General features: G+C 39.0%; 1 protein-coding gene across 9 annotated transcripts in view; it reads left to right on the top strand.

The window, feature by feature from the left end:
• Positions 1 to 26251, top strand: part of LCOR (ligand dependent nuclear receptor corepressor) — a 132434-nt gene that overhangs the window by 68900 nt on the left and 37283 nt on the right. For 8 of the 9 annotated variants that reach the window (XM_062214379.1, XM_062214375.1, XM_062214374.1 and 5 more), the window contains 3 exons: positions 13974 to 14106; positions 21230 to 21517; positions 24162 to 24255. In XM_062214379.1, the coding sequence (XP_062070363.1) occupies positions 21280 to 21517; positions 24162 to 24255 (332 nt within the window). In that variant the 5' untranslated portion in view covers positions 13974 to 14106; positions 21230 to 21279. The remainder of the gene's footprint in view (positions 1 to 13973; positions 14107 to 21229; positions 21518 to 24161; positions 24256 to 26251) is intronic. The other variant, XM_062214378.1, reaches the window with a different exon arrangement.

Raw genomic sequence — 26251 nt, 5'->3', positions numbered from 1 at the left:
AGGAACTATATGAATATTTTAATAGACACCCGTTAAAAATTCCTTAGATAAATATAAAGCTGCTCCTAAAAGAAGACTGAATATTTTAAGGATGTTACTTCTTCCTGAATTACTTTCTAGATATTTTCTGATCAAAAGCTCATTGTCTGCTTTGAAGAGCTGGTGAAGGTGGGAGAGGAGCAGAATCACCAAATGACTTTAAATATAGAAAGAATAAAACTTGAATGGCCAGGACACTTTGAAAAATACAAGTAACGAGTGAGGATTTGCATTTCCAAATACTAAAAAACATACTATAAATACATGATAGTCCTCAGGATAGGTATTATGGCACAACGGTTAAGCCACCACTTGGGATACCTACGTCCCATATTGGAGTGCCTGGGTTCCAGTCCCCGAGCCTCTGTTTCCAGTCTGGCTTCCTACTAAAGTGTATCATGGGTTGCAGCAGGTGATGGTTCAAGTATTTGTGTTCTTGCCATCTAACTAAGAGAATCAGATGGTGTTCTGAGCTCCTGGCTGTAACCTGCCTGAGTCCTGGCTATTGTAGGTATTTGGGAAGTGGATCTAGCAGATGGAAGATACCTCTTTCTGCCTTTTAAATAAATGAAACTTTAAAAATCTTTAAAGTAATTTAAGGCTTTACAATAAGATAGTAGACTTCATAATCTTTAAATCAGTATTGTTGGTTGGATTCTTTATATTGTTATTGTATTATGGAAATAAAGCCAGAATTCCATTAAGTGAACATTATAGGCCTGTGAAACATTTTCAGGAAAGCCTTTGGGTTAGTTGTGTTATCACTGTTAACAAAGGAGCAAAAATAATATATAAACTTTTCTACTGTCACCCATCGCTTCATTTTTTTTCCAGTTGTTTGTTAAGAAAAGAGCTTTAAAAAAATGGCTACTACCTATTTCAGAGCTATAGAATTGAAAGCTCTGAGGGGTCTGACGCCGTGGCTCACTTGGTTAATCCTCTGCCTGCTATGCCGGCATGCCGTATGGGCACCGGTTCTAGTCCTGGTTGCTCCTCTTCCAGGCCAGCTCTCTGCTGTGGCCCGGGAGGGCAGTGGAGGATGGCCCAAGTACTTGGGCCCTGCACCCGCATGGGAGACCAGGAGGAAGCACTTGGCTCCTGGCTTCGGATCAGTGTAGTGACGGCCATAGCGGCCATTTGGAGGGTGAACCAACGGAAGAAGACCTTTCTCTGTCTCTGTCTCTCTGTCTATAACTCTACCTGTCAAATAAATAAATAAATAAAGATACCAGTAGCAACAAGCTTAGAGAACTAGAAAAATAAATGGCTAAAAAGAGCCTTCCTAGGGTTTGAGCAACCCTGAAACACTGGCAACACCTTGCCCAACTTCCCCTGACCCCCAGTCCCCTCCCCTGTGCCCCATTTCCCGAAGGGCCCCACTTTTGTTTGATCTGACTGTGGAGTAATTTATATTCTAGAATGTGACAAAAAAACATTATAGAACAGCTTACTAACAATTGGTGAAGGTTAAACAGCTGAGTGTATGATGCCATTCCTGGCAGATTAGCCAGAAACATAAAGGAGGAGCAGAGAAATAGACTTCATTGAACTGGGGATAAAGAGGACCAGGTTCTAATTTCTAAAAGGACCAATTCATCAAAAAGACATAATTGTGTATGCGCTTAACAACAGAACCACTACGTGTATGAAATGGAATTGAAGCAAATAGCCAATTTAACAGTTGCAGACTTGTCGATACCCCATTTCCAATAATGGATCTGATATGGTATAACCACGCAGCTGGTTAATCTTATGTGGGCTGGAATTCTTGGAGACCTGTAATGCAATGTTTATCTCTTTAACTGATGGCTTGAAACACCTTCCCAGGACATACCTGTGTCCTCTGGGACTAGGGTGCATGCTAAGAACCCACCTCATTGGTTTACAATACAAATGGGTAGGAGAACAATTTTTTTTGCTAAGGGCCATTTGAATATTTATAACATTATTCACAGACCATTCAAAATTAGCCTGTTGGGGTTAGCGTTGTGGCACAGCAAGTTGTCACTACCTGCAATGCCTGCATTTCATGTGAATGTAGATTCAAATCCTGACTGCTCGACTTCTAATTCATTTCCCGGCTAATGCACCTGCGGAAGCAGTAGATGATGGCACAAGTACTTGGGCCCCTGCTACCCATGTGGGAGACCTGGATGAAGCTCCTGGCTTTGACCTGGCCAAGCCCTGGCTATTGTGGCCATTTGGGGAGTGAACCAGCAAATAGAAGACCTCTCTTCCTTACCCTTTTCCTCTCCTTTTTCCTGTAAGTCTGCCTTCCAAATAAATAATCTTTTTTTTTTTTTTTAAGAAAAATTAGCCTGCTGTAGTTTTATCAGATTTTGAGCCACTCCTGCAGTTGCAGGGCAGGGCCATACCAAATGATTTTGAGGGCCTTATAAGTCCTGTCAACTGGACATTACCCATCCCTGATTTATATTATTAAGATACCACCCCCTACCTCATGAAAAGAGGCCGAAAATGCAGGAGGGGTCTCTCCATCACGGAACATGCTTGAAGATATGGCTCTTTTCTCTCTCTTTATGGCTAGTCCTCTGGCCCACTCATGGTGGATCTGTCTCCATGTAGGGCTGCCCACAGTTAGGCATGAGTGTATGCTTATTCCCTTGCTGTTAAATAAATCCTATTCTCACTTTAGATGCCTCCACTCTTTTTGTTGTTGTTTAAGATTTATTTATTTACTTGAAAGGCAGAGTTAGAGGGAGAGACATAGCGATCTTCCATCTGTTGGTTCACTCCCCAAATGGCCACAATGGCTGGGGATTGGCCAGGCCAAAACCAGGGGCCAGAAGCTTCTTCAGGTCTCCCATGTGAATGCAGGGGCCCAAGCACTTGAGCCATCCTCTGTTGCTTTCCTTGGCATGTAACAGGGAGCTGGATAGGACAAGAAGCATCTGGGACTGGAACTGGTGCTGATATGGGATGCCAGCATCACAGGTAATGGCTTAGCCCACTGTGTCACCATGCCAGCCCCAGATGCCTCAGCTTTGAATTCTGACTTCTGTAGGGGCAAGGATCTGGAATAAAAATTAAGGTACTCAGGCCCACATCGGATCAAAGCAGAAAGTTAGCAGAGATGTGGAAGACTTGAACACGCAAATTAGACCCAACAGATTCTAACCAACAAAAGCAAAATATTCCTTCTTCTCAAGTACACATAAAATATTCTCTGGGACAGGCCACATGCAAGGCCATAAAACAATACATTTTAGAGGATTGTAGTCATACAAAGTGTGGGTTTTCAACCACAATGGAATGAAATTAGAAATAACAGCAACTATAAGGAATTCATAAATAATGTGGAAATTACACACATACTTTTAAATTACCAGTGTATGAAAGAAGAAATCATTAGGGAAATCAGAAAATAGCTTGAGGTTATTCAAAACCAAAAACATTACTAAAACTTAGAACTAACCATAATTAGAAGGCAGCCTATGGGGCCAGCGCCGTGGCACAGTACATTAATCCCCTGCTTATGGCGCTGGCATGCCATATGGGTGCTAGTTTTACTCCCAGCTGCTCCTCTTGCGATCCAGCTCTCTGTTATGGCCTATGAAAGCAGTAAAAGATGTCCCAAGTGCTTGGGTCCCTGCACCCGCCGCATGGGAGATCAGGAAGAAGCTCCTGGCTCCTGGCTCCTGGCTCCTGGCTTCGGATTGGCGGAGCTCTGGCCATTTGGGGGAGTGAACCAACAGGGAAGACCTTTCTCTCTGTCTCTTCCTCTCACTGTCTGTAACTCTACCTCTCAAATAAATAAAATCTTTAAAAAAAAAAAAAAGAAGGCAGTCTAGGGGCTGGTGCTGTGGCACAGCAGGTTAAAGCCCCAGTCTGCAGCACCAGCATGCCATATGGACTTCAGTTTGAGTCCTGGCTGTTCCACTTCTGATCCAGCTCCCTGCTAATGCACCTGGGAAAGCAGTGGAAGATGGCCCAAGTGCTTGGGCCCCTGCACCCACATGGAAAACGTGGAAGAAGCACCTGGCTCCGGATTGGCTAAGCTCTGGCAGTGTGGCCATTTGGGGAGAGAACCAGCAGATGGAAAAACTTTCTCTCTCTCTCTTGCTCTACCTCTCAAATTAATAAATAAAATCTTTAAAACATAAAAAAAAAAAATCAATACCCTAATGATTTCCCTTAACAAACTAGAAAGGAAAGAGCACTAAACCTAAAGCAAGCAGAAACATGAGAATAACAAAGATTAGAGCAGAAATAAATAGTACAGAAAAATCAACAAAACCAAAAGTTGTTTCTTTGAGATCAACAAAATTGATAGCTTTTATTTAGTGCTGATCAAGAATTAAAAATTATTAATCTCAAATGGTATAAGGGAAATCATGACCAGCCATTTGAAAATGTAAAAGATTATATTGGGAATACTGCATACAGTTTGTATGCTAATAAGCTAAATAACTTGACGAAACAGGAAAATTCCTAGAAAGATGCAAACTACTAAAACTGATTTATAAAACTGTTTTGGCTACTAGGGGTACCTTGAATTTTCCTTTGAATTTTAGGATCCATTTGCCCTAAGAAATCTGAGTAGACCTATGTATTGGGCTTTGAATGGGTTCTCCAGAAAGATATGTTAAATTGTAACCACTGATACTTGAATGTGACCTTATTTGCTGTCAAGTTAAGATGTGGTCCTGCTGGATTAGGATGGACCCCAAACCATGACTGGGATAGACATTGAAGGAAGAAGGTTAGTAAAGATGGAGGCTGAGGTTGTAGTTAAACTGTCACATGCCAAGGAATGCCAGAGATTGTCAGCAGCTCCTGGAAGCTTGGATGTATTCTTTCCAAGAGCCTTCAGAGGGGAATGGCCTTGCTGACACCTTAATTTTGGACTTCTGGACCCCAGAGCTGTGAAAGAATAAATCTGACCACCAATTATGATAATATACAAAATCAGCCATAGGAAAATTAACATTGGAAAACAAGTTAAAGATTTTAATAATTCAGAAACTTTGATAGAAAAAATGTCCATAGCCAGGTCTCTTCCTTGGTGATTTCTATTATGTAATTAAAAAAGCATTAATAACCAACTGCTGGCCAGCGCTGCAGCTCAATTGGCTAATCCTCTGCCTGCGGTGCCGGCACACCGGGTTCTAGTCCGGTCGGGGCGCCGGATTCTGTCCCGGTTGCTCCTCTTCCAGTCCACCTCTCTGCTGTGGCCCAGGAGTGCAGTGGAGGATGGCCCAGGTCCTTGGGCCCTGCACCTGCATGGGAGACCAGGAGGAAGCACCTGGCTCCTGGCTTTGGATCAGCGCAGTGCACCAGCCGCAAAGCGCCAGCCGGAGCAGCCACTTGGGAGGTGAACCAACGGAAAAAGGAAGACCTTTCTCGTTGTCTCTCTCTCTCTCTTTCACTGTCTAACTCTGCCTGTCAAAAAATAAAAATAAAAAAAACCAACTCCTTGCCAACTCGAGGGATGGCTTCCTTATTCTGTGAGGCTAGTACTTTTTTTTTTTCCAAAATGAAAATTTTGTTTTCTTCTTTGTCTTTTCCTGATTTTTTTGTTTTTTTCTTTAAGGCATGTGGCATAGCAATTAGATAAAAAGAGAACTGGTCCAAAAGACCCCAATGAGAAGCTAGGTTTTTTTTGTTGTTGTTGTTGTTTTGTTTTTTTGTTTTTTGTTTTTTGTTTTTTGTTTTTTTTTTTTTTGACAGGCAGAGTGGATAGAGAGAGAGACAGAGAGAAAGGTCTTCCTTTTTGCCATTGGTTCACCCTCCAATGGCCGCTGCGGCCGGCGCATCTCGCTGATCCGAAGCCAGGAGCCAGGTGTTTCTCCTGGTCTCCCATGCGGGTGCAGGGCCCAAGCACTTGGACCATCCTCCACTGCCTTCCCGGGCCATAGCAGAGAGCTGGCCTGGAAGAGGGGCAACCGGGATAGAATCCGGCGCCCTAACTGGGACTAGAACCCGGTGTGCTGGCGCCGCAAGGCGGAGGATTAGCCTATTAAGCCACGGTGCCGGCCAAGTATTTTTTTTTTTTTTAAAGATTTATTTATTTAAAAGGCAGAATTACAGAGAGGCAGAGAGAGAGAGGTCTTCATCTGCTGATCAACTCCCCAGATGACTGCATCGCCTGGAGCTGCGCTGATCTGAAGTCAGAAGCCAGGAGCTTCTTCTGGGTCTCCCATGCGGGTGCAGGGTTCTAGAGACTTGGGCCATGGGAAGCTAGTATTATTGGTACCAAAACCAGACAAAAGTATCACAAGAAAACTTTAGATTATATCATGAATGTCAACACCAAAAATGGGGGCGGGGGGTGTTCGGCGCTGTGGTGTAGTGGGTAAACCCACAGCCTGCAATGCCGGCATCTCATATGGGTCCCAGTTCAAGACCCAGCTGCTCCACTTCCAATCCAGCTCTCTGCTATGGCCTGGGAAAGTAGAAGGTGGCCCAAGTCCTTGGGCCCCTGCACCCACAGGAGACCTGGAAGAAGTTCCTGGCTCCTGGCTTTGGATTGGCTCAGCTCTGGCCATTGCAGCCAACTGGGGAGTGAACCAGCGGAGGAAGACCTCCCTTCCCTCCCTCCCTCCCTCCCTCTCTCTCTCTCTCTCTCTGCCTCTCTGCCTCTCTGCCTCTGTGTAACTCTTTCAAATAAATAAGTAAATCTTAAAAAAAAAAAAAAACTTTTTAGTAAGACATTAACACCACATCTGGCAACATATAAAAGGTATTAAACACCACTATCATGTGGAATTTATCTCAGATAAATTTAGCAGAATATGAGACTGGTACTGTGTAATTTACAAAATATTATTGAAAATAAATTAATGAAAAGACTGTCCATGTTCATGGGAGAGAAGACAATATTAAGATGACATTACTCCCTAAATTGTTACACATTTTGTGCATTCTCTGTCAAAATCTCAGCTGTTATCTTTGCAGAAATGAATAAAGTGGTTCCTAAAATTCATAGAAAATTCAAGGTACCCTGTGTAGTCTAAACAATCTTGTAAAAGAACAAACTGGAAGAATTGACACTTCCTGTTTCTAAAGTTAACTATAAAACTGCAGTGATCAAAAGAGGATGGTACTGACATAAAGATAGCTATATAAATCAGTGGAATAGAATTGACTGTCCAGAAATAAAATTTTTGGCTGTGATTTTTTTTTGACAAGGGTCCAAAACAGTTCTGTAGGGAAAGGAATCATCTTTTCAACAGAAGGTGCATGGGCACAGCTGGGTATCCACACTCAAAAGCATGAATTTGGATCCCCTTCTGTATACCATTTGCAAAAATTAACTTGACATTTATCATAGACTTAAAAGTAAGCCTAAGTCCTAAAACTCAGCTCTTAAAAGAAGTCATAGATGTAAATCTTCATGAACTTGAGCTGGCCAAAAGCCAAAAGCATAACTGATAAAAGAAAAAGATGAATTAGAGTTCAATAGAATGAATAACTTGTGTGCTATTAGTGTCAGTGCCATCAGTGACATGATAAGGAAAGTAGCAGAAAGGAGGAAAATATTTGCAAATTATGTATCAAACAGTGAACATGTATGAGAATATATTAAGAATTCTTACAGGTCAGCAATAAAAAAGTAAATAGTCCAATTTAAAAAAATGAGCAAAGACTTTTTTTTTAAAGAGTTATTTATGGCCGGCGCCGTGGCTTAACAAGCTAATCCTCCACCTTGCGGCGCCGGCACACCGGGTTCTAGTCCCGGTTGGGGTGCCAGATTCTATCCCGGTTGCCCCTCTTCCAGGCCAGCTCTCTGCTATGGCCCAGGAAGGTAGTGGAGGATGGCCCAAGTGCTTGGGCCCTGCACCCGCATGGGAGACCAGGAGAAGCACCTGGCTCCTGGCTTCGGATCAGCGAGATGTGCCGGCCGCAGCGGCCATTGGAGGGTGAACCAACGGCAAAGGAAGACCTTTCTCTCTGTCTCTCTCACTATCCACTCTGCCTGTAAAAAAAAAAAAAAAGGGAGAGAGAGTTATTTATTTATTTAAAAGGCAGAGTTACAGAGAGGCAGAGGCAGAGAGAGGGGTCTTCATCCAATGGTTCACTCTCCAGATGGCTGCAATGGCCAGAGCTATGCCGATCTGAAGCCAGGAGCTTCCTCCAGGTCTCCCACATGGGTACAGGCGCCCAAGGACTTGGGCCATCTTGTACTGATTTCCCAGGCCATAGCAGAGAGCTGGATTGGAATTGGAGTAGCTAAGACTCTAACCTGCAGCTGGCACTGCAGGCAGCAGCTTTACCTGCTATGCCACAGCGCCAGCTCCGAGCAAAAGACTTGTAGAACATTTCTGCAAAGAAGATATTCAGCTGGCCAATAACCACTTAAAAAGATTTTCAACATTGTTAGTTATTAGGAAAATACAGATTTAAACCATGAGGTACTATTTCTTATTAAGATGATTGTGATTCAGAAAAATTACTAAACAATTATGAATTTGCAGATAAATCTACAATACCCTCATAATTGCTGTTGGGAAAATGATGCAGCTGCTTTGGAAAATGGTTTGATGCCTACTCAAAATGTTAAACATAGTTAAAATATGACCCAGAAATTCTAGGCTTAGAAGTATATATAAGGGAAATGGAAACATATATCAACACAACGATTTGTGTACAAACCTTAACAACAGTGTTCATATAATATCCCAAAGTGGAAACAGCCCAAATATTCATCAGCTGATAAGTGGACAAATGAAATGTGATATATCTGTACAGTGGAATTTTTTTGACAATAAAAGGAAGGTAATACATATGCAACAACGTGGAAGAATCTTGAAAACATTGTAGGAGAAAGAAGACAGTCCCCCAAAAAACATATGATTCTATCTACATAGAATGCCCAAGATAGACATTGTAGAGACAAAACAAGGTATTAAGTAGTTTCCTAAGGTTGGGAGCCTGTAGAGGAATGGAGATTTGAGTATTAATCACCACAGAATTTCCTTTTGGGGTGTGAAAATGTTCTAAAGTTGGATTTTTATGATAATGACTCAGTTTTGAGTAAAAACTACTGGATATTACAGATTAAATGAGTGAATTATATAACACTAGGGTACTTTTGGAATTAGAAGATAAAGTTGTCTTTGCACAAATTTTTTTCTGAAATCCCTGCAAAGGAGAGGTCTTCAAAAACTTCTTTCAAAAAGAGAAGTATTATGAGAATACATATAGCTTTCAAAATTTTTTGTACCAAAATAGAACATACCATTCGATTCCATAAATCCAGGTTGATAAAATTGATAATTAAGTCAAGAAAGAACTTGCAGCATCCGCCTGCTGAGTGCTAATTTGGTTGCTCTCAGGTGCTTATATCTAAAAGCTTGAATACTGTGTTAAACAGTTTGTAGATAATGTTGTTCAGCGTCTGACTTGAACATAGGACCAAAGCACTTGCCTTGATTTTTTAAAAATCACTGAACAGTAAAATGGCACCAAAGTTAGTTAATAAACTTGAGGATCTTATTGGACTCTTACTAACACCTGTTCCTGATACCTTTTAGATATTAAATCTATATCAATTATTTTATTTGTGTATTTTATTTGTTTTAAGAATTATTTTGATAGTTTCTTTAGTATATAAAAAATATTGTCATATAAAAGAGAATGTTGGCATATACAACTGTAATTAGGGTTCTCATGGTTTATAAGACTTAAAATATTTTGTTTAAAAATTTTAAATTATGTACCAAGTGTATTATGTATCACATAGAAACAAAAAAATTGTTGTTTCAGTTTAAATATGCAAGTGAGTTCTGTTTGTTTGCATTGCTAGATGGTATGTCAGCAAAATAAGTGTTTTGGCAGTACTGCTCACACAGTCAAGTGAAATTATAGAAAATGATTGTAAAAATTAGTGGATATATTTTAAATATTTGAAGGAAATAATTTGTGGGTCATATAACATACCCTCAATGTCTTGTCTAACTCCTTTTCATTGTTCCAAAATATGTCCCATATTTATATTTATAGCACTTTTAAATTTTCCATGATGAAAGTAGATTCATAAATTTATACAGTGAAATGGTTTGAAGTAAATTCTGCATGGGGACTTAATTGACATACTTTGTTTTTCTTTATACTCTTATTTTCTATTATTATAGTCTCCAGTTTCTTTATTAGGTATAAGAGTAGAAGTAAATACAAAGTAGTAGTGTCATCTGTGTCCATTAATCTTATATTCTAGGAGATGAATTTACTGCAGCATTTTGGATCTTTTCTTTTTTTTTTTTTTTTAAAGCATAATCCACTTTAATTTTCTAGAGAATAATTTTTCTTCAGCCCTTAAAGGTTGCACTCCTTACATGGGCTTTGATGGAGGCTGAGGGGCAGCACCGGCAGGTCTAAATCAGGGTGGTGGTGTCCATTCCTTGCAGGCCTCACAAGACTGATTTCTGACCACCTTGCTGTGAATGGCACAACTCACACAATAATGTAGCTTCACATACAGCTTGAGAAGCATGTAGGCATCTGAAACACTCGCCTCAGAGGTGTTCCTGACGGCTGCGGCCTCCACTGTGTTGCAAATGACGAACTTCTTAATGGCCTTGGCCTTGGGCACACAGCAAGTGCAGTTACTGCAGGGAATAGGCTGCATGTGGCCACAGCCCTTTATAGCATGGCAGTTGTTCTTTTCTTTGTCATCTTGGAACCAAGGACCCAAAAAAGCTCTCTTCTTCATCTTCTTGATATTTTATTGGGGCCGGCCCCGTGGCGCAGTAGGTTAATCCTCTCCTGCAGTGCTGGCATCCCATATGGGCACCAGTTCTAGTCCCGGCTACTCCTCTTCCAATCCAGCTCTCTGCTATGGCCTGGGAAAGCAGTAGAAGATGGCCCAAGTGCTTTGGCCCCTGCACCAAGTGGGAGACCAGGAAAAAGTGCCTGGATTTGGATCGGCACAGCTCCAGCCGTTGTGGCCATTTGGGGAGTGAACCAACGGAAGGAAGACCTTTCTCTCTGTCTCTCCCTCTCACTGTAACTCTGCCTCTCAAACAAATAAGTAAAAAAAAAATCTTTAAAATCAAAATTTCATTTGGAAGAGAAAGACAAAGCTCCCATCTGCTGGGTAACTTCCCAAATTCTCACTATGGCCAAGTTGGGGCTGGGGCTGGAGCCAGGAGCTGAGAACTCTTATCCAGGTCTTCCCAGATGCCTGAGATACCACGCAGCCTCTCATGGTTTGCACTGGTGGAATGCTGCAGTCAGGAGCCAGAGCTGGGCATTTAATTCAAGTGCTCTGATAAGAGAGTTGGGCATCTTAATTGCTAGGCTAAATTCCCCCTTGCTATTTTGGAACTTTTTAATCAGAATTTTTAAATTCACATTGGATTTGGTAATATGTTTAAGCATATATAACAATGTTTATACTTAGATCGTGCAAGGCACTCTAGAGAGTACTTCAAATTAAAATAGAAGTTCGTTTTGGAACATAAATTTTCTGAATCCATGTATAGTGGGATGGTTTCACTTTTTTTTTTTTTAATATGTAATTTACTTTAAAGGCAGAGTCAGAGGAAGAAACAGACAGAGATCTTCCATTCACCAATCCACTCCCCAAATGGCCACAACAGCTAGAGCTGAGCCAGAAGCCTGGAATTCCATCAGAGTCTCCCAGTTAGGGGGAAGAGCGAAAGCACTTCAGTTAGCATCCACTGCTTCTCCAGACCCATTAGCAGGGAGCTGGATCAGAAGCAGAGCAGCTGGGGTTTGAACCAGCACTTGTATGGGATACTAGCATTACAGGCAGTGGCTTCACCTGCAGGCCGTGGGATGGTTTCAAAAAGTTCATGCATAGATTTCAGAGTTTTTTTATACCAAAATAAACTCACCTTTTAATTCTGTTTTCCACAGACTTTTTGAAGTACCTTCATATTTTGCAATTTTCAATTTCAGTTTTTTCCTCATGCTAGCTAGCTTTTGAAAGGCAGAGAGACAGAGGGAGATCTCCCATCTGTACTACCCAAATACTTGCACCAGCCATCCCTGGGCCAGGCTGAAGCCAGGATCCTGGAACTCAATCTTGGTCTCTCACGTGGTTGTCAGAGACCCAGCTACTTGAGTTATCATTGCTGCCTCTCAGGATGTGCATTAGCAAAAAGCTAGAATCAGGAACCTAGGATTCTGTGAATTCCAGTGTGGGATGCAAGCTTCTCAAATGATATCTTCACTACTATGCCAAGTGTCTACTTGTATGTTTTTGAATTTTCCTTCCCGGTGGCCCTTTACAAATGGTGTGGGGGCATTCATTTGCCCACATCTCATATTGGAATGCCTGGGTTTGAGTCCCAGGTGTGCTTCCAAATTCCAGCTTTCTGCTTGTGCACACCTGAAAGGAAGTAGGTGATGGCTCAAGTCATTGGTTTCTTGCTATCTACATGAACAATCCAGATTGAATTCCATGCTCCAGGTTTTGGCTTGGCCCAGCCCCAGATATTTGGCTACTTGGGGAATGAACCAGTGGTTCAAAGATCTGTCTCTCTGCCTTTAAAATATATATATTTTTTAAAACTTACTTATTTTACTTGAAAGTCATAGTTACACAGTTACACTGGTTCACTCCCCATATGGCCGCAATGGCCAGGGCTGCGCCGATCTGAAATCAGGAGCCAGGAGCTTCTTCCAGGTCTCCCACGCGGGTACAGGGACCCAAAGACTTGGGCCATCTTCTACTGCTTTCAAAACTAGGCCATAGCAGAGAGCTGGATCAGAAGTGGAGCAGCTGGGAATTGAACTGGTACCTATATGGAATGCCAGCACTGCAGGCGGCAACTCTACCCACTCTGCCACAGTGCTAGCCCCTGTTAAGATATAATTTTTGCCAGCGCCGTGGCTCACTTGGTTAATCCTCTGCCTGCAGTGCCGGCACCCCGGTTCTAGTCCCGGTTGGGGCGCCGGGTACTAGTCCCAGTTGCTTCTCTTCCAGTCCAGCTCTCTGCTGTGGCCCGGGAGGGCAGTGGAGGATTACCCAAGTGCTTGGGTCCTTGCACCCACATGGGAGACTGGGAGGAAGTACCCGGCTCCTGGCTTCGGATTGGCGCAGCACCAGCCATAGTGGCCATTAGGGGAGTGAACCAACGAAAGGAAGACCTTTCTCTCTGTCTCTCACTGTCTATAACTCTTTCTCTGTCTCTGTCTCTCACTATCTCACTCTGCCTGGTGGGAAAAAAAAAAAGATACAATTTTTAAAATGATTTATTTATTTGAGAGTTAGAGTTGCAGGCAGAGAGAGGAGAGATAGAAAGGTCTTTCATCTGCTGGTTCACTCTTCATATGGCTACAATGGCCAAAGATGAGCCAGTCAGGAGCCATCTTTTGCTGCTTTCCCAGGCCATAACCAGAGAGCTGGATCAGAAGAGGAACAGCCAGGACACGAACTGGCGCACATATGGGATATGGGTACCACAGGCGGAAGCTTAGCCTAGTATGCCACAGTGCCAGCCCCTAAAATACAATTTTTAAAAGTAAACTGTTTTAAGGAATTAAAATTAATTTCTAATGAACCAAAAATGTTTGTTTTGTATGTGGACAACTAGATCTCATGCTAGGAGGGCAAACATCTTTAAATGAGATTTAAGATTTAAAACCTTTTTTAAAGAAGCATTTAGTCTGAGTTGTGCTCATAAGCTGTTGATATAACAGAGCCACTATATTTGAATGCTCAAGGAAATTTTCTAGAGGTAATTATAGTTCACAGTTTACCTGTAAGTTATGAACAGAGCTCACGATTGAAAAACCTGGATAAAATCCACCTGAAGAATATATTTGTACTATTTTGTGTCTCTCCACTTGTGGAGATAATATTTTTATCCTAATTTGAAGCTTTCACATATTTTAATTGTATGTAACTAATTTGTCTTCTTTGCTGTTAACATTTGTCTTTAATTATGCATCTATTCTTTTGAAATTAAATGGAGAAAGATTTTCACCAAATGTTTTTGCAGGGACACTTAGTCGGTCTGGATGAACCAGTTTCGGGAGCTGATCAAGAAGCTCTGCTTAAACAAGAGCAAGCAAAAATCATTCGATTCGAGAGACAAGCAGAAGAGTTCCTCAATGCAGTCTTTTATAGAAAAGGTTGGTGTCAGTGAAGAATGATATTTATCATCTATCTTGCATTAATCCTTCTGAGATTCAATGTCATTTCAAACGATAGTCTAAAAAATATGTTTCTTAATTGATGATATGCTTTATATTTTTCTCTTTTCCTTTGGTAAGTTAAATTTGCAAAAGGGGTAAAGGCCCTGAAGTGATGGTGAGTTTTAAGTACTTCAGACAATAAAATTCTGAAGATTGTAAGGACTCAGTAGTTCTATATTTTGTTAGACAAGTTTTCTTATATAAACAGTTTTAATTACTGAGAACTGTAAAACTCTAAACTTTTAGTAATTGTGAAATTTAATTGGACAGAAAATGTAGTTAAGTATATCTTAAAAATAGATTAATAAACTTTCTCTTCCCTAATAGAGTGTTTTTTTCACTGTAGTTTTTAAAAAATGATTACTATTGGTGAAATAAATTTATTTTAGTTTTCCCCTATATTTGAGATGCATTAATAGCTTCACTTGGCATTTTTTCAATTTACATTTCCCCTTGAAACTTTTGTAGTAGGCTTTTTTTTTGCATTTCTTTAAAAATACATAAAAGTTCTCTATTCATACAGTCTTGAGGTTTAGAAATTCTTCATGCAGACATTCAGGTTTCTCTGTCCACAAATAATTGCCACCAGGAAACTTCCTGCCCTGGTCATTCTGGTGAAGAACTTTAGTTTCACAAAAATCTTTCTAGATGGATCTGTATTTCTTAATTACACTTTTCTTCTTATTTCAAAATGCAGGTTACTGTAACAGATTCTGAAAATTTTTGTCTTTTTTTTTTTTTTTGCAAACTGATAATCTTGAATATTCTTATTTAGTATTCAGGAGACTTAGTGATTCCAGTTCCTTTAATATTTCTTTGTATGTCCTAGTTTACACCTCTCATTCCTCTGGAAATTCCCCTCTTCTTCTGAAGTTTGAAGGATGTATTTTGACCGTGCAGTAGTTAAAACTACCAGTTCTGATTGATAACCTCTGGGCTTCTACCTAATGTGATCAGTATTTTCAGATAATGATATGAGGTGAAGTGTCACATCAAATTAAGAATACATAGAGATTATTTTTTCCAGTAGAACTTTTTTCTTTGCATTTCTTGCATTGATTCCTGGGCAAATTAAATCAGTATATCCCTACTTCTCTTTTAATGCCCACTAGCACCCTCAGACTTAAATCTTCCAACTGAGTCTCCCAGTCACTTTATCATTTCCATAAAATACTTTGAATTCCAAAATTACCTTCAAGATAGTCATTTTCTTAATTTTATAAATTTGTTTTATTAAATAATTTACCTTTAAGGTATAAGCAAGTGATAGATCACTTCTATGAATTTAACCAAATAAGCTGTCTTTACAGCTCCTCCCCCTGTAGAGTATATTCAGGGTCATTGCTGTAGTGTGTTGTTACAACAGCCTTCTTTACCTGAAGAGAGGAACTTCTCTCCATAATTTCCATGTAGGAACAATTTTTCATCCATGTATTAGCTTGTTTTTGTTATTTAATAAAAATACTTGAGGTGCATCTTTGGGAAAGAAAAGGTTTATCTCAGTCTACAGTTGGAGGTTATAGGATATGGTGGCCCATGAGTCTGACATCTGATGGAACCTGGTTATGGCAGGTGCAACAGTCATGTTCACATGGTGAGCCAGGAAGGGAGAGAGAGCAAACTTGAACTGAAATAGTCCAACCTCATGTGAGACATTCCTGCGTCCAGACAGACCCAGGGCATGCCACCAGTGTCTGAAAGACCTCCCATTGTACCCACCTCTCAGATAAACTCCACCCTTAATCAATCAGTCATTAACATTAAGACCTCAGAGTTTAAAGAGCTGCATGAAATTTGGGGAGGAAAAATCCTGTTAAATCACTAAATAAAGTCAGCAGATTCCCACAGAGAAATTCCATCTTCCTTCTCTGTTGGTCCCATCCCTTTGTTGCAGAGGAAAAACGTTAGTTCTTATAAATTTTGTTGTTTAGAAATCAGACTTTGGGGGATATAATCTTTAGGGAAGGATTTTTTTTTTTTTTTTTTTTAATAAGGTAGAGTGACAGGTCTTTCACTCCCCAATTGCTGCAGCTGCTGGGCCAACCCAAAAACAAAGCCTGGAACTCCATCCAAGTTTCTCATATGGTGCCGTCCTCTGCTACTTTCTCGGGTACATTGGCAGGGAACTGGATCAGAAGTGGAGCAGCCACAACTTCAGGGACTTATATAGGCACTTATGTGGGATACCATCATAGCTGGTGGCTGCTTAACCTGATGCGCCACAACGATGGTCCCAGGAGGGAAATTCTCAAGATTGGTCTCAGGGTGGATTTCAAGAGCTGAGTCTTCTGAAATTGTCTCTAAAGTTTATACAGTTCTTTGTATACTGGCATATGATGCTCAAAAAACAGCTTTGGACTTGGAAGTTCTCTCTTCCTTGCTTTATGTTTTGGTATTTTTTATATTTTTATTCATTCTCTTGGAAATATCTCAAAGATAAGCATTAATATTCTTAAAAATTAATACCAAAAAGTGGTCAGTATTCGGGGATATGAAAGGCAGTTTAGTCTGAGGAAAATAGTTTTTTTGAATACAAGTTGAATGTTACCTAAAATGCTTGGGAGTTTTTCAGGTTTTTAATGTTTTTATAGATTTTTACCAGTTGAGCATCCCTAATCCAAACATCTGAAGTCCTAGATTTGTGAGCATTAAGTCAGCAGTCAGAAAGATCAGATTTTGGATATTCGGAGCAATTTGGATTTCAGATTTTGAGGTTAAGAACATTCAATATTTAGATGTTTGGGTTTAGACCTTTTTCCTCAAGAGTTGCAAATTTTTTTAAATAGGAATGCAGAGATTAAAGTAGCTAAGTATAATCAAAATGCAATAGAAGTAGGCCTTTGTGATATGGACTCCAAATAAAATCCATCTTAAGAAGAGTGTATCTTCCTCAGCTGTCATCATCACATTCGTTTTCAGCCTGCTTTGTCATGTGCCAAAAAAAATCAAACTTTCTCTAAAAGTTAGATTTGCACCAAGAAAAAGTACCCAAGTGCCTGTGATATGGCATTGACATGTTTTATTTTGATCTGATTTGCTTTTATTTGACTCAGTTGTGTTTCCCTAAGCTTAGATACTGTATTTTTAAGTAAGTCAAAGGATTAAGTATGTTCAAGAAACTTTGAAAAGATGTAGAAATTCAGATGGCACAGATGTCCTTCATAAACTTTGCATATGTTTTGTCTGATGATTGTGTTTGTTCAAGAAAGAGGCAAGATATGTTGCAGGCACTGGAATTTCAGAGGTAGCTTTAGGATCTTTATCCTAAATCTTTGACTCTCCACAGAGCTCTTTAATGGTATTTATTAATACTAGTTAAATACAGCAGCACTTCATAAATTACTTCATTTTGCTTCCAATTTGAAAGCTCCTCTTTATAGTACATATTATTCAACTTTTTAATGGGAAAATGGTACATCACTACATTAAAATTTGAAATTTTATACAGTAGTTCATATGGAGGTTGCTACATAGGGTAAAGTGGCTTTTGTTTTTATAAAAGATTATGTATTTTATTTATTTGAATGACAGAGAGAAAGAGAGAACAAGAGCAGCAGAGACCTTCCATCTGCTTCTGCACTTCCCAAATGGACACAACAGCCAGGACGGAGCCAGAAATTCCATCTGAGTCTCCCACATGGGTAGCAGGGGCCCAAGTACTCAGACCCTCACCTGTAGCCTTCTTGGGAACATTAGCAGGAAGTCGGATTGGATATGGAGCAGCCAGGACTCCAACCGGCCCTCCATTGTTGGATCCCATTGTAGCAAAGGGCAGCTTAACCCACTGTACCACAATGCCCAGCCCCTAAAAATTGATCTTAACTAGAAAGTTAAATGACTGCTAATAGGAAAATATAGTTTATAGATATTTAAAAAGCAATACATGACTAAAGTGTTTTATTTAAACATTTGAGGAATCAATGATTATAGGAACCTCAGAACCTTACGTAATCAGTACTTTTTTTTTTTTTTTTGACAGTTAGACAGTGAGAGAGAGAGAGAGGTCTTCCTTCTGTTGGTTCACACACACACACACACCCCAAATGGCTGATACGGCCAGCGCACTGCGCCGATCCAAAGCCAGGATCCAGGTGCTTCTTCCTGCCCTCCCATGTGGGTGCAGGGGCCCAAACACTTGGGCCATCCTCCACTGCCCTCCCGGGCCACAGCAGAGAGCTGGTCTGGAAGAGGAGCAACCAGGACTAGAACCCGCACCCATATGGGATGCTGGTGCTGCAGGTGGAGGATTAACCGAGTGAGTCATGGCGCCAGCTCCCGTAATCAATACTTTTATTATTAAACTGTAGAATTCTCATGGTCTCTATTTGTAGAGAGGAAAATAGGATGATAAATGCATCTTAATAGGACAGAACATTATTGGTACAGCAAGTCTCTTTAAATTCCAGAGGATAAAACAAATACTGTGACTTCATAAGCATCCTCTGGTGTTGAATATTGTTATTTAGGTAAAAAATGACTTGTTTTATTTAAGAGTCTTGTGAGGGTTTGATAATCTGTTTTAGATTTTAGTAGTAATAAGGGTTAATCCTTCTTTAACTTTGTAAGTCAGCCTCCTAAGTTCCTTCCAAGTTCAAAATACTGTGGGTGAAGTCAGTTTTCTTTCAGTAGCTAATCCTTAAAAGATCAAGGCAACAGGTTTTCTGAGAACCATCTTCTAATAGCCTCAGGAATGTGGTGGGAAGAGTAAAAGTTACAGGTAGAACATTAAGATAGGGGAAGCATTTTAATCATCTGTCACTAACCACCTGTACAGATCTGTAGAGGTCATTTACCCTTTAGATCACAATTGTCATTTGTTTAAAACAAATAAAAAGTATTTATTTGATGGGGATTGATTTGAGTAACCCATTAATTTCTCACCTTAAATTGAATGTACACTTTGCACCAATCAAGATAGATATACAGAGTTAAGCAAAATTTCTGCTTTCAAGAGGCACAGTCTCCTGGATAGATTCACAGTGTGGTGATTACAGCCATATGATATTTATTTTATTTTATTTTTAACTTTTGTTTAGCAAATATAAATTTCCAAAGTACAACTTATGGATTACAATGACTTTTTCCCCCCTATAACTTCCCTCCCACCCACAACCCTCCCAACTCCCACTGCCTCTCCCATTCCATTCACATCAAGATTCATTTTCAATTATCTTTATATACAGAAGATCAATTTAGTATATATTAAGTAAAGGTTTCAACAGTTTGCATCCACACAGAGCATAAAGAGTAAAATACTGTTTGAGTACTAGTTATACCATTAATTCACATTGAGCAACACATTAAGGACAGAGATCCTACATGAGGAGTAAGTGCACAGTGATTCCTGTTGTTGACTTAACAAATTGACACTCTTGTTTATGGCATCAGTAATCTCCCTAGGCTCTTGTCATGAGTTGCCAAGGCTATGGAAGAACAGCCATATGATATTTATGTAAATAATTTCCACTTTCTTCTTACCCCATTTGACCTTCAAGGTCTTTTCTCAAAGTTTTGTGAATGAATGAGTTAGTATGGTCTTTATTTAAAATTTAACACTGATTAGAAATGGATAACTTAGATGTTATTTCATTACTACCCTAGCAATTGTGTTAATAGTAGGCAGGGTATACTTAAAGAACTCATGGAAAATATGTGGTCTTTCCTAGGATTTTGAAATTTAGCAAATAAATTCCTAGCCCAGGGCTTCTCAAATTGTGGTCCCTAGACCAGCAGCATCTAGGAACTCGCTGGAAATGCTGGGGTTTTTTTTGTTTTTGTTTTTGTTTTTGTTTTTGTTTTTGTTTTTGTTTTTTGGACAGGCAGAGTTAGAGAGAAAGGTCTTCCTTTTCCATTGGTTCACCCCCCAAATGGCTGCTACGGCCAGCGCGCTGCACCAATCTGAAGCCAGGAGCCAAGTGCTTCCTCCTGTTCTCCCATGCGGGTGCAGGGGCTCAAGCACTTGGGCCATCCTCCACTGCACTCCCGGGCCACAGCAGAGAGCTGGTCTGGAAGAGGAGCAGCCGAGACTAGAACCCGGTGCCCATGTGGGATGCTTGTGCGCAGGCGGAGGATTAGCCAAGTGAGCTGCGGTGCCGGCCAGAAATGCTGGTTCTTGAGCCCACCCCAGAATTACTGAATCAGAAAGACTCAGTCTGTTTTTACAAGCCCTGAAAGCAGTTTTGATGAACATTAAGGTATGAAAACTATTGCTGTAGTCTGTCAGGTATCTTTTTTTTTAAGATTTATTTTATTTATTTAAAAGTCAGAGTTACACAGACAGAACGAGAGGCAGAGAGAGAGAGAGAGTCTCTTCCATCTGCTGGTTCATTCTCCAATTGGCCGCAATGGCCAGAGCTGCGCTGATCCGAAGCCAGGAGCTTCCTCCAGGTCTCCCTCACGGGAGCAGGGGCCCAAAAACTTGGGCCATCTTCTACTGCTTTCCCAGGCCGTAGCAGAGAGCTGGATCGGAAGTAGAGCAGCTGGGACTCGAACCAGTGCCTATACAGGATGCCGGCACTGCAGGTGGTGGCTTTACCCACTATGCCACAGCGCCGGCCCCTGTCATGTGTCTTTAAATTAAATATCTTTTTCCATAATCTTGTCATGCCTTCAGATCTTGAACAGGAAGGAAATTAAGCACTAACAGACTCAGTAACCCCAACTTCAAAAACTTGGGAGGCAACAGCTATGGGAAAATCTAGGGCAATCTGTGGAATTAATAGGTGTTGACAGGGGAGTAATTATTTCTTAAGATAAGGGTTTTGAGATTTCTGTATCAGGTAAGTGATTCTTGCCCATAAGATCTACTTTTGTTATCCCTTTTTTAAGTTTCATAATCTTGGGGGGTTGGGGGAAATGTTGAGAAATATTTTTCATGAAAATTTTATTTCTAAAAATCTGCAACTCAGAATCTTAGATATTAAAAATATAAGTCAGAGGGTGAATACTATTTTTAGGATATTGTATTGAAAAAAATAAAATGAAATTTTATGTTTGCTTGAAAGCTGTATTTTTTTAGTACATTGTCCCACTTTAAAAGTAAATAAATCTTTGTTTACAGACAGTCCCTGGGTCTCCGACCCCAATATTCCCCTAGTGGCCCGTGAGATCATGCAGCGAATGATCCAACAATTTGCTGCTGAATATACCTCAAAAAATAGCTCTACTCAGGACCCCAGCCAGCCCAATAGCACAAAGAACCAAAGCCTGCCGAAAGCATCTCCAGTCACCACCTCTCCCACGGCTGCAACTACTCAGAACCCTGTGCTCAGCAAACTTCTCATGGCTGACCAAGACTCACCTCTGGACCTTACTGTCAGAAAGTCTCAGTCAGAACCTAGCGAACAAGGTATGGTTTAATATCAAGGTCTCCTCTATCCAATCAGAAAGCTTTAATTTGGGGAGAAAAAAACATCGACCAATAGGGCACCAGCAGCAATAATAGAATTTTTAAAATGTGATTCTTAAATTATTCCTGACTCTTCAGTGATGGAGAAGTATAGATCTAGTTGATAAAATCTTACCCGTGAGCACTTGATAGTCATGATGGATATACCAACCAGGAAAGTCAGGTGGTTATAGTTGTTCCTCATTCTTAAGTTATTTGGTATTGATAGAAGCATTTTGCACTCTCCAAAATATTGTCATGCCCATTTTCTAAAAACTACTTTAAAAAGTTTTCCCTCTTATCCTTCAATGTTCTAGTATTAACACCTACCTGAGAAATACTCCTTTACCTGTTAGATAGAAGTTATACTCTGCAAAGGAAAAAAATACAGATTTGCAATTTTAAAAAAGAAACTTCTAGTCTTAGAAATAAAATATTTCAGAAGTGTTTAATACTTTCAGTATAAAAAGAGCTTTCAGTTTTTTATAAATACAGAAACACATACATATATACATGCACTGTATTAAGAACTAGGCTTAAAATATTTCCAAAAGGGATTTTTTGGTGAGGACCCACATTAAGTGAATAGATTGTTTTGTTTAGCAAATATTTCTTCAGTCTCTCATAGTTTTTTTTTATCTTAAATAGATTAAACATTCCTGTTGCTATGTGACCTCCTTTTACCTTTAATTTCACATAGATGAAGTGAGCATTTCAGCTCAGACTTTGAATCCCTGCAAATTAGAAACTAGTAGCATCTATGCTATTGAGATTTTTATGGTCATAGAAATCTCAAAGTAGGCAAAAAAGTTATAAGACGTGTGGATTTATTGGAGATAAGTACATATTTGTTTTGAAAGTATATTAATTTTAAAATAACCTCTTGAAAGGATCATCTTTTGCTTATTCAGAGTTATTTATAAAGGTTTTATGTTTAATGGAGTGGCTGTAGTTGCTTACTAAGAATGTGTTCTTTGAGTAGTTTTCCTTTGCTTTTTCCCTGTGTCTGGTGGTGAAAAGAAAACATGATTTCTAAGTTCTGAGAGATTCCTGATGGAAGGCCTCCTAGTGTCCCATGTTCACATTAGTCAGTGTGCCTTTGGCTACCATATTTGCAGAGCTATGTGTCTTTTCTGTTTTATTGAGAATTGTATTCTTTACCACATATTGGTAATTTTCATTAAAAATCTCTTTGCTCTAAATATTGCATCAAAAGTTTTAGGTTTATATTAGAATGGCAGCATAGAGGTGTAAAAATATTAATAAGGAGGTTAACAAAACAATGATACCATTTAGTCTAATTTAACTCCTTATACATTGTGTTATTATAAGATATGTTATGCTGGCAGCATGCTTTTATCAAAAAAATTTGAACTACACAATAGCATGCATGAGACAAAATTTTTAAAATTATATTAATTTTCAGTGTTCCCAATTTAAGTCACAGTATTTTTAGACAGAGACAAAATATGTTGCTTATGTGGCTAGACAGATTGATTGCCTAGTTGATTTAGAAGTCTTTGGTTGGAAATATTTTAAGCAGTGCATTTGCTTTTTAGATATCTTACAGGATATTTGGTTCTAACAGCCTGAAATAGGGAGTTAGAGTGCCCTCGGACACAAGTAGATGCTACCCTGAGGTGATTTTTATCATAACTAGATAACAAGACCTTTCTGTTGGTCAACTGACAATCAGAAACATCATCTAGTATCTTGCTCTGTTAATGCTGGACAGAGTGGCAACTTTAAAAGTTGGCCAATTATAACATTTGTTTTCTAGGCATGTCTATAAGGGGGGAAAATGTCTTTGAGGGAAAAGAAAGTTTTTTAATTTTATAATAATGTTAATTTGTGATGTGGGCTAGCTTTCAGGTTATGCTCCCAGGCTATCATTAATGTCAAGATTGTTTCATTCTTCTTTTCTTTCTTTAAACTTTGCCCTACAAGTTTTAATGCTTTCTTAATAGAAAAACCTTGTCTTTATAAATTTCAGCAATTATGTTATAAATATGCAGAGTTTTTCTGAAAGATTTAATCTAAAAACACATTTTTTTGCACTTTTGTCCAAAGAATAATTAGGACACACTCCAATTATTAATCATTAACAATCTATTCATCTTACTATTTTGTTTAGTTTATGCTTTTAATTTAATCTTATAAACATTTAAAGATCATTTTTATCTTATTTAAAATTTTTACATACAAATTTCATGTGCTTTCGGAGTTTCAGGTAGATATAACTCTTGAGAAATTTGGTTTTCTAATTTGTATGATATTGTGAGGCATCAAAATTCTAATAATTCTTAGAACTTCATGCCATGTAAACTGCTCTTTCAAATACTTCACTATCTTTGTATCTTTTGTAGTGTTTTATCTTTTCTTCAGCCTTATTACTAAAATACGTACTCCTCGAAGATATTAGATATAACATGCTTGCTAAATTTATGTTGCTTCAGGAGGAAAAGTATCCTGTTATTGAATTGAATAACTGAAATAAATGACTGATGTATCTGTTTAGGCCTGTTCATTTTTCATTTTTTACCTATTCAGTGCACATTTGCTCCTAGTTTTTAATATCTTTAGGTGTTTCTTTGTGTCTCTACAGACGGCGTACTTGATCTGTCCACTAAAAAAAGTCCATGTGCTGGCAGCACTTCCCTGAGCCATTCTCCAGGCTGCTCCACTACTCAAGGGAACGGGTAAGGGAAAGTACTTGTAGACTTTCATGATTTTATGTAGGTGATTCACCAAAGATTGATGCCAGTCTCCTTTATACACTTTAAAAATCAACCATTCAGAGTAACAGTCTTACAGGTGAGCCTTTCGTAAAATGACTTAATTAGTTGATTAAGTAAAAATACAATATGTGCAATCTGGAATTGCCTAATAGAGATCAGTCTTGTCAGTTTAGTATGTCAGTAAATAATCATGATTACAGAAAGAGTATGTCCTTGGATTTTTTGTTGTTAGGTGTTTGGGAGTGTGAAACCCAAGCTAAGTAATTCCAGTTTAGAAACAAAGACAGTATTATGTGTGCTGAAGTTGTTGAATGAAAATCGGGTTCCAATGTTTATTTAACTTGATATGCCTAGTGGAATTTGTGTATATATGTGCTCATTTTTGTTTGTTTTGGTTATTTTTGCTTTTGGTTGTTGATGTGAACTGCAATTTTAATTCTGTGTGGCAGTTCAGGAAATACACTTTGTTTTTTAGTGCAACACTGGTTGTAGATGTTGATGGGTGACCATCTGAACATTACTACATGCGCAGTTGTGATGACTCCTAGCAGACTACAGTGAATTCTCTGGCCACCTAATTTTTATAGTTTAAGAAATATCTATCTCTGTGTGTATCTAGTAAACATTTAGAAGGGTCAAATATTAATTAAAATATTTAGATACCATATTGAGAGGGCATTTTCATAAAATTGTGTTGTGACCAACTCTATCTAAATATGAAAAACAAGTTATATAGGTTGGAATCAGGTAATATGTAGGTATATTTAACTTTTACACTATAACCAGAAAGCAAGTTAATTGTATTTTAAAGGAATAGATGGACACTAAATGCTTGTCCCGTCACCACTCTTAATATTGATAGTCTTTCTCTCTTAAGAAAATCAAGCTCTTTATGAATGATTAGTCATTTCCAGTTTAATTACCTTCAAACTGAAGAATTTCTTCACTGACTTCTAATATACCCTCTTTCTCTAAAATTCCATCCTATTCTTTTTTCTTTTCTCCTTTATTCAGTCTAAAAATAATTTAATCCATTTTGCGTAGTTCACTAATCTTTTTTTCTTATGAAGCCCTGTTTTTCACTATGGTCTATACAAATATAGGTCAAAATGGCCCCAAATCTTTGGTTCCATTTATATATCAAATTACATCTGAGTTGTAATGAAGGACACAGTCGGAAGAAGCCCAAGTGCAGGCTGCATAAATAAATCCCTCGCTTAAGATTCACCTTGAACTTGGCTACCAAGTCCACACATTGTGTTATTATTGCTCTGTTTATCCACGCTGAATGGAAAGACTTGGGTTTGTTTTATGGAAGACAAATGCAACACCAACAGTACACTCCCATATTTTAGTTGAATAGTCAATGTTTTCCTTATTGTGTTACTTACTGATAACGGCCGTCCCTGAGGAGTTTTGAAGAACATAGCTTATTTAACATGTCTGCAAAAGTCCCACTTTTTCACCTAGTTAATGTAGTCATTCCACCTTGGGCATGCTTTGTCACTCTTTCCCTATTATGAAATTGAAACCTCTATGTATTAACTTTGTGTAGGTTGTTGACTTTTTAAATGTTATTTGAAAGCTGTCCACTTGAAATGTCAAGAGGTGTTTGGTATTTCAAGAAGAAAGGTTTTTTAGTTGAAGAAAACTGCTACAAAATTGTTTATGTACTTAAGGAACTTAAGGAACAAAGTTTGGGGGGAAAATAAAGGGTAATTTTTTTTAAGCTTGAATTATTTCAAATGGAGAATTACAATACTCAATGTATCTGCAACTATTAGTTTCTTTAAAATGAAGATTTGTGGTAAGTTACAATACAGTGTGTCTTTTGGTTTTTTTCTCTCACATGGGGAGCTGGTAGCCATTTATATATATATATATATTATATATAAGAAATGTTATTTGGAATTGTTTATTTTTGAGCATCACCTTGTTTGTGGGAATAAATGAGCAA

Source organism: Lepus europaeus, chromosome 17 (genome assembly GCF_033115175.1).
Source record: "Lepus europaeus isolate LE1 chromosome 17, mLepTim1.pri, whole genome shotgun sequence".
NCBI lineage: Eukaryota > Metazoa > Chordata > Mammalia > Lagomorpha > Leporidae > Lepus > Lepus europaeus.
Note: the sequence above shows the minus strand (reverse complement) of the source record. Positions and strands in the feature narration are given on the sequence as shown.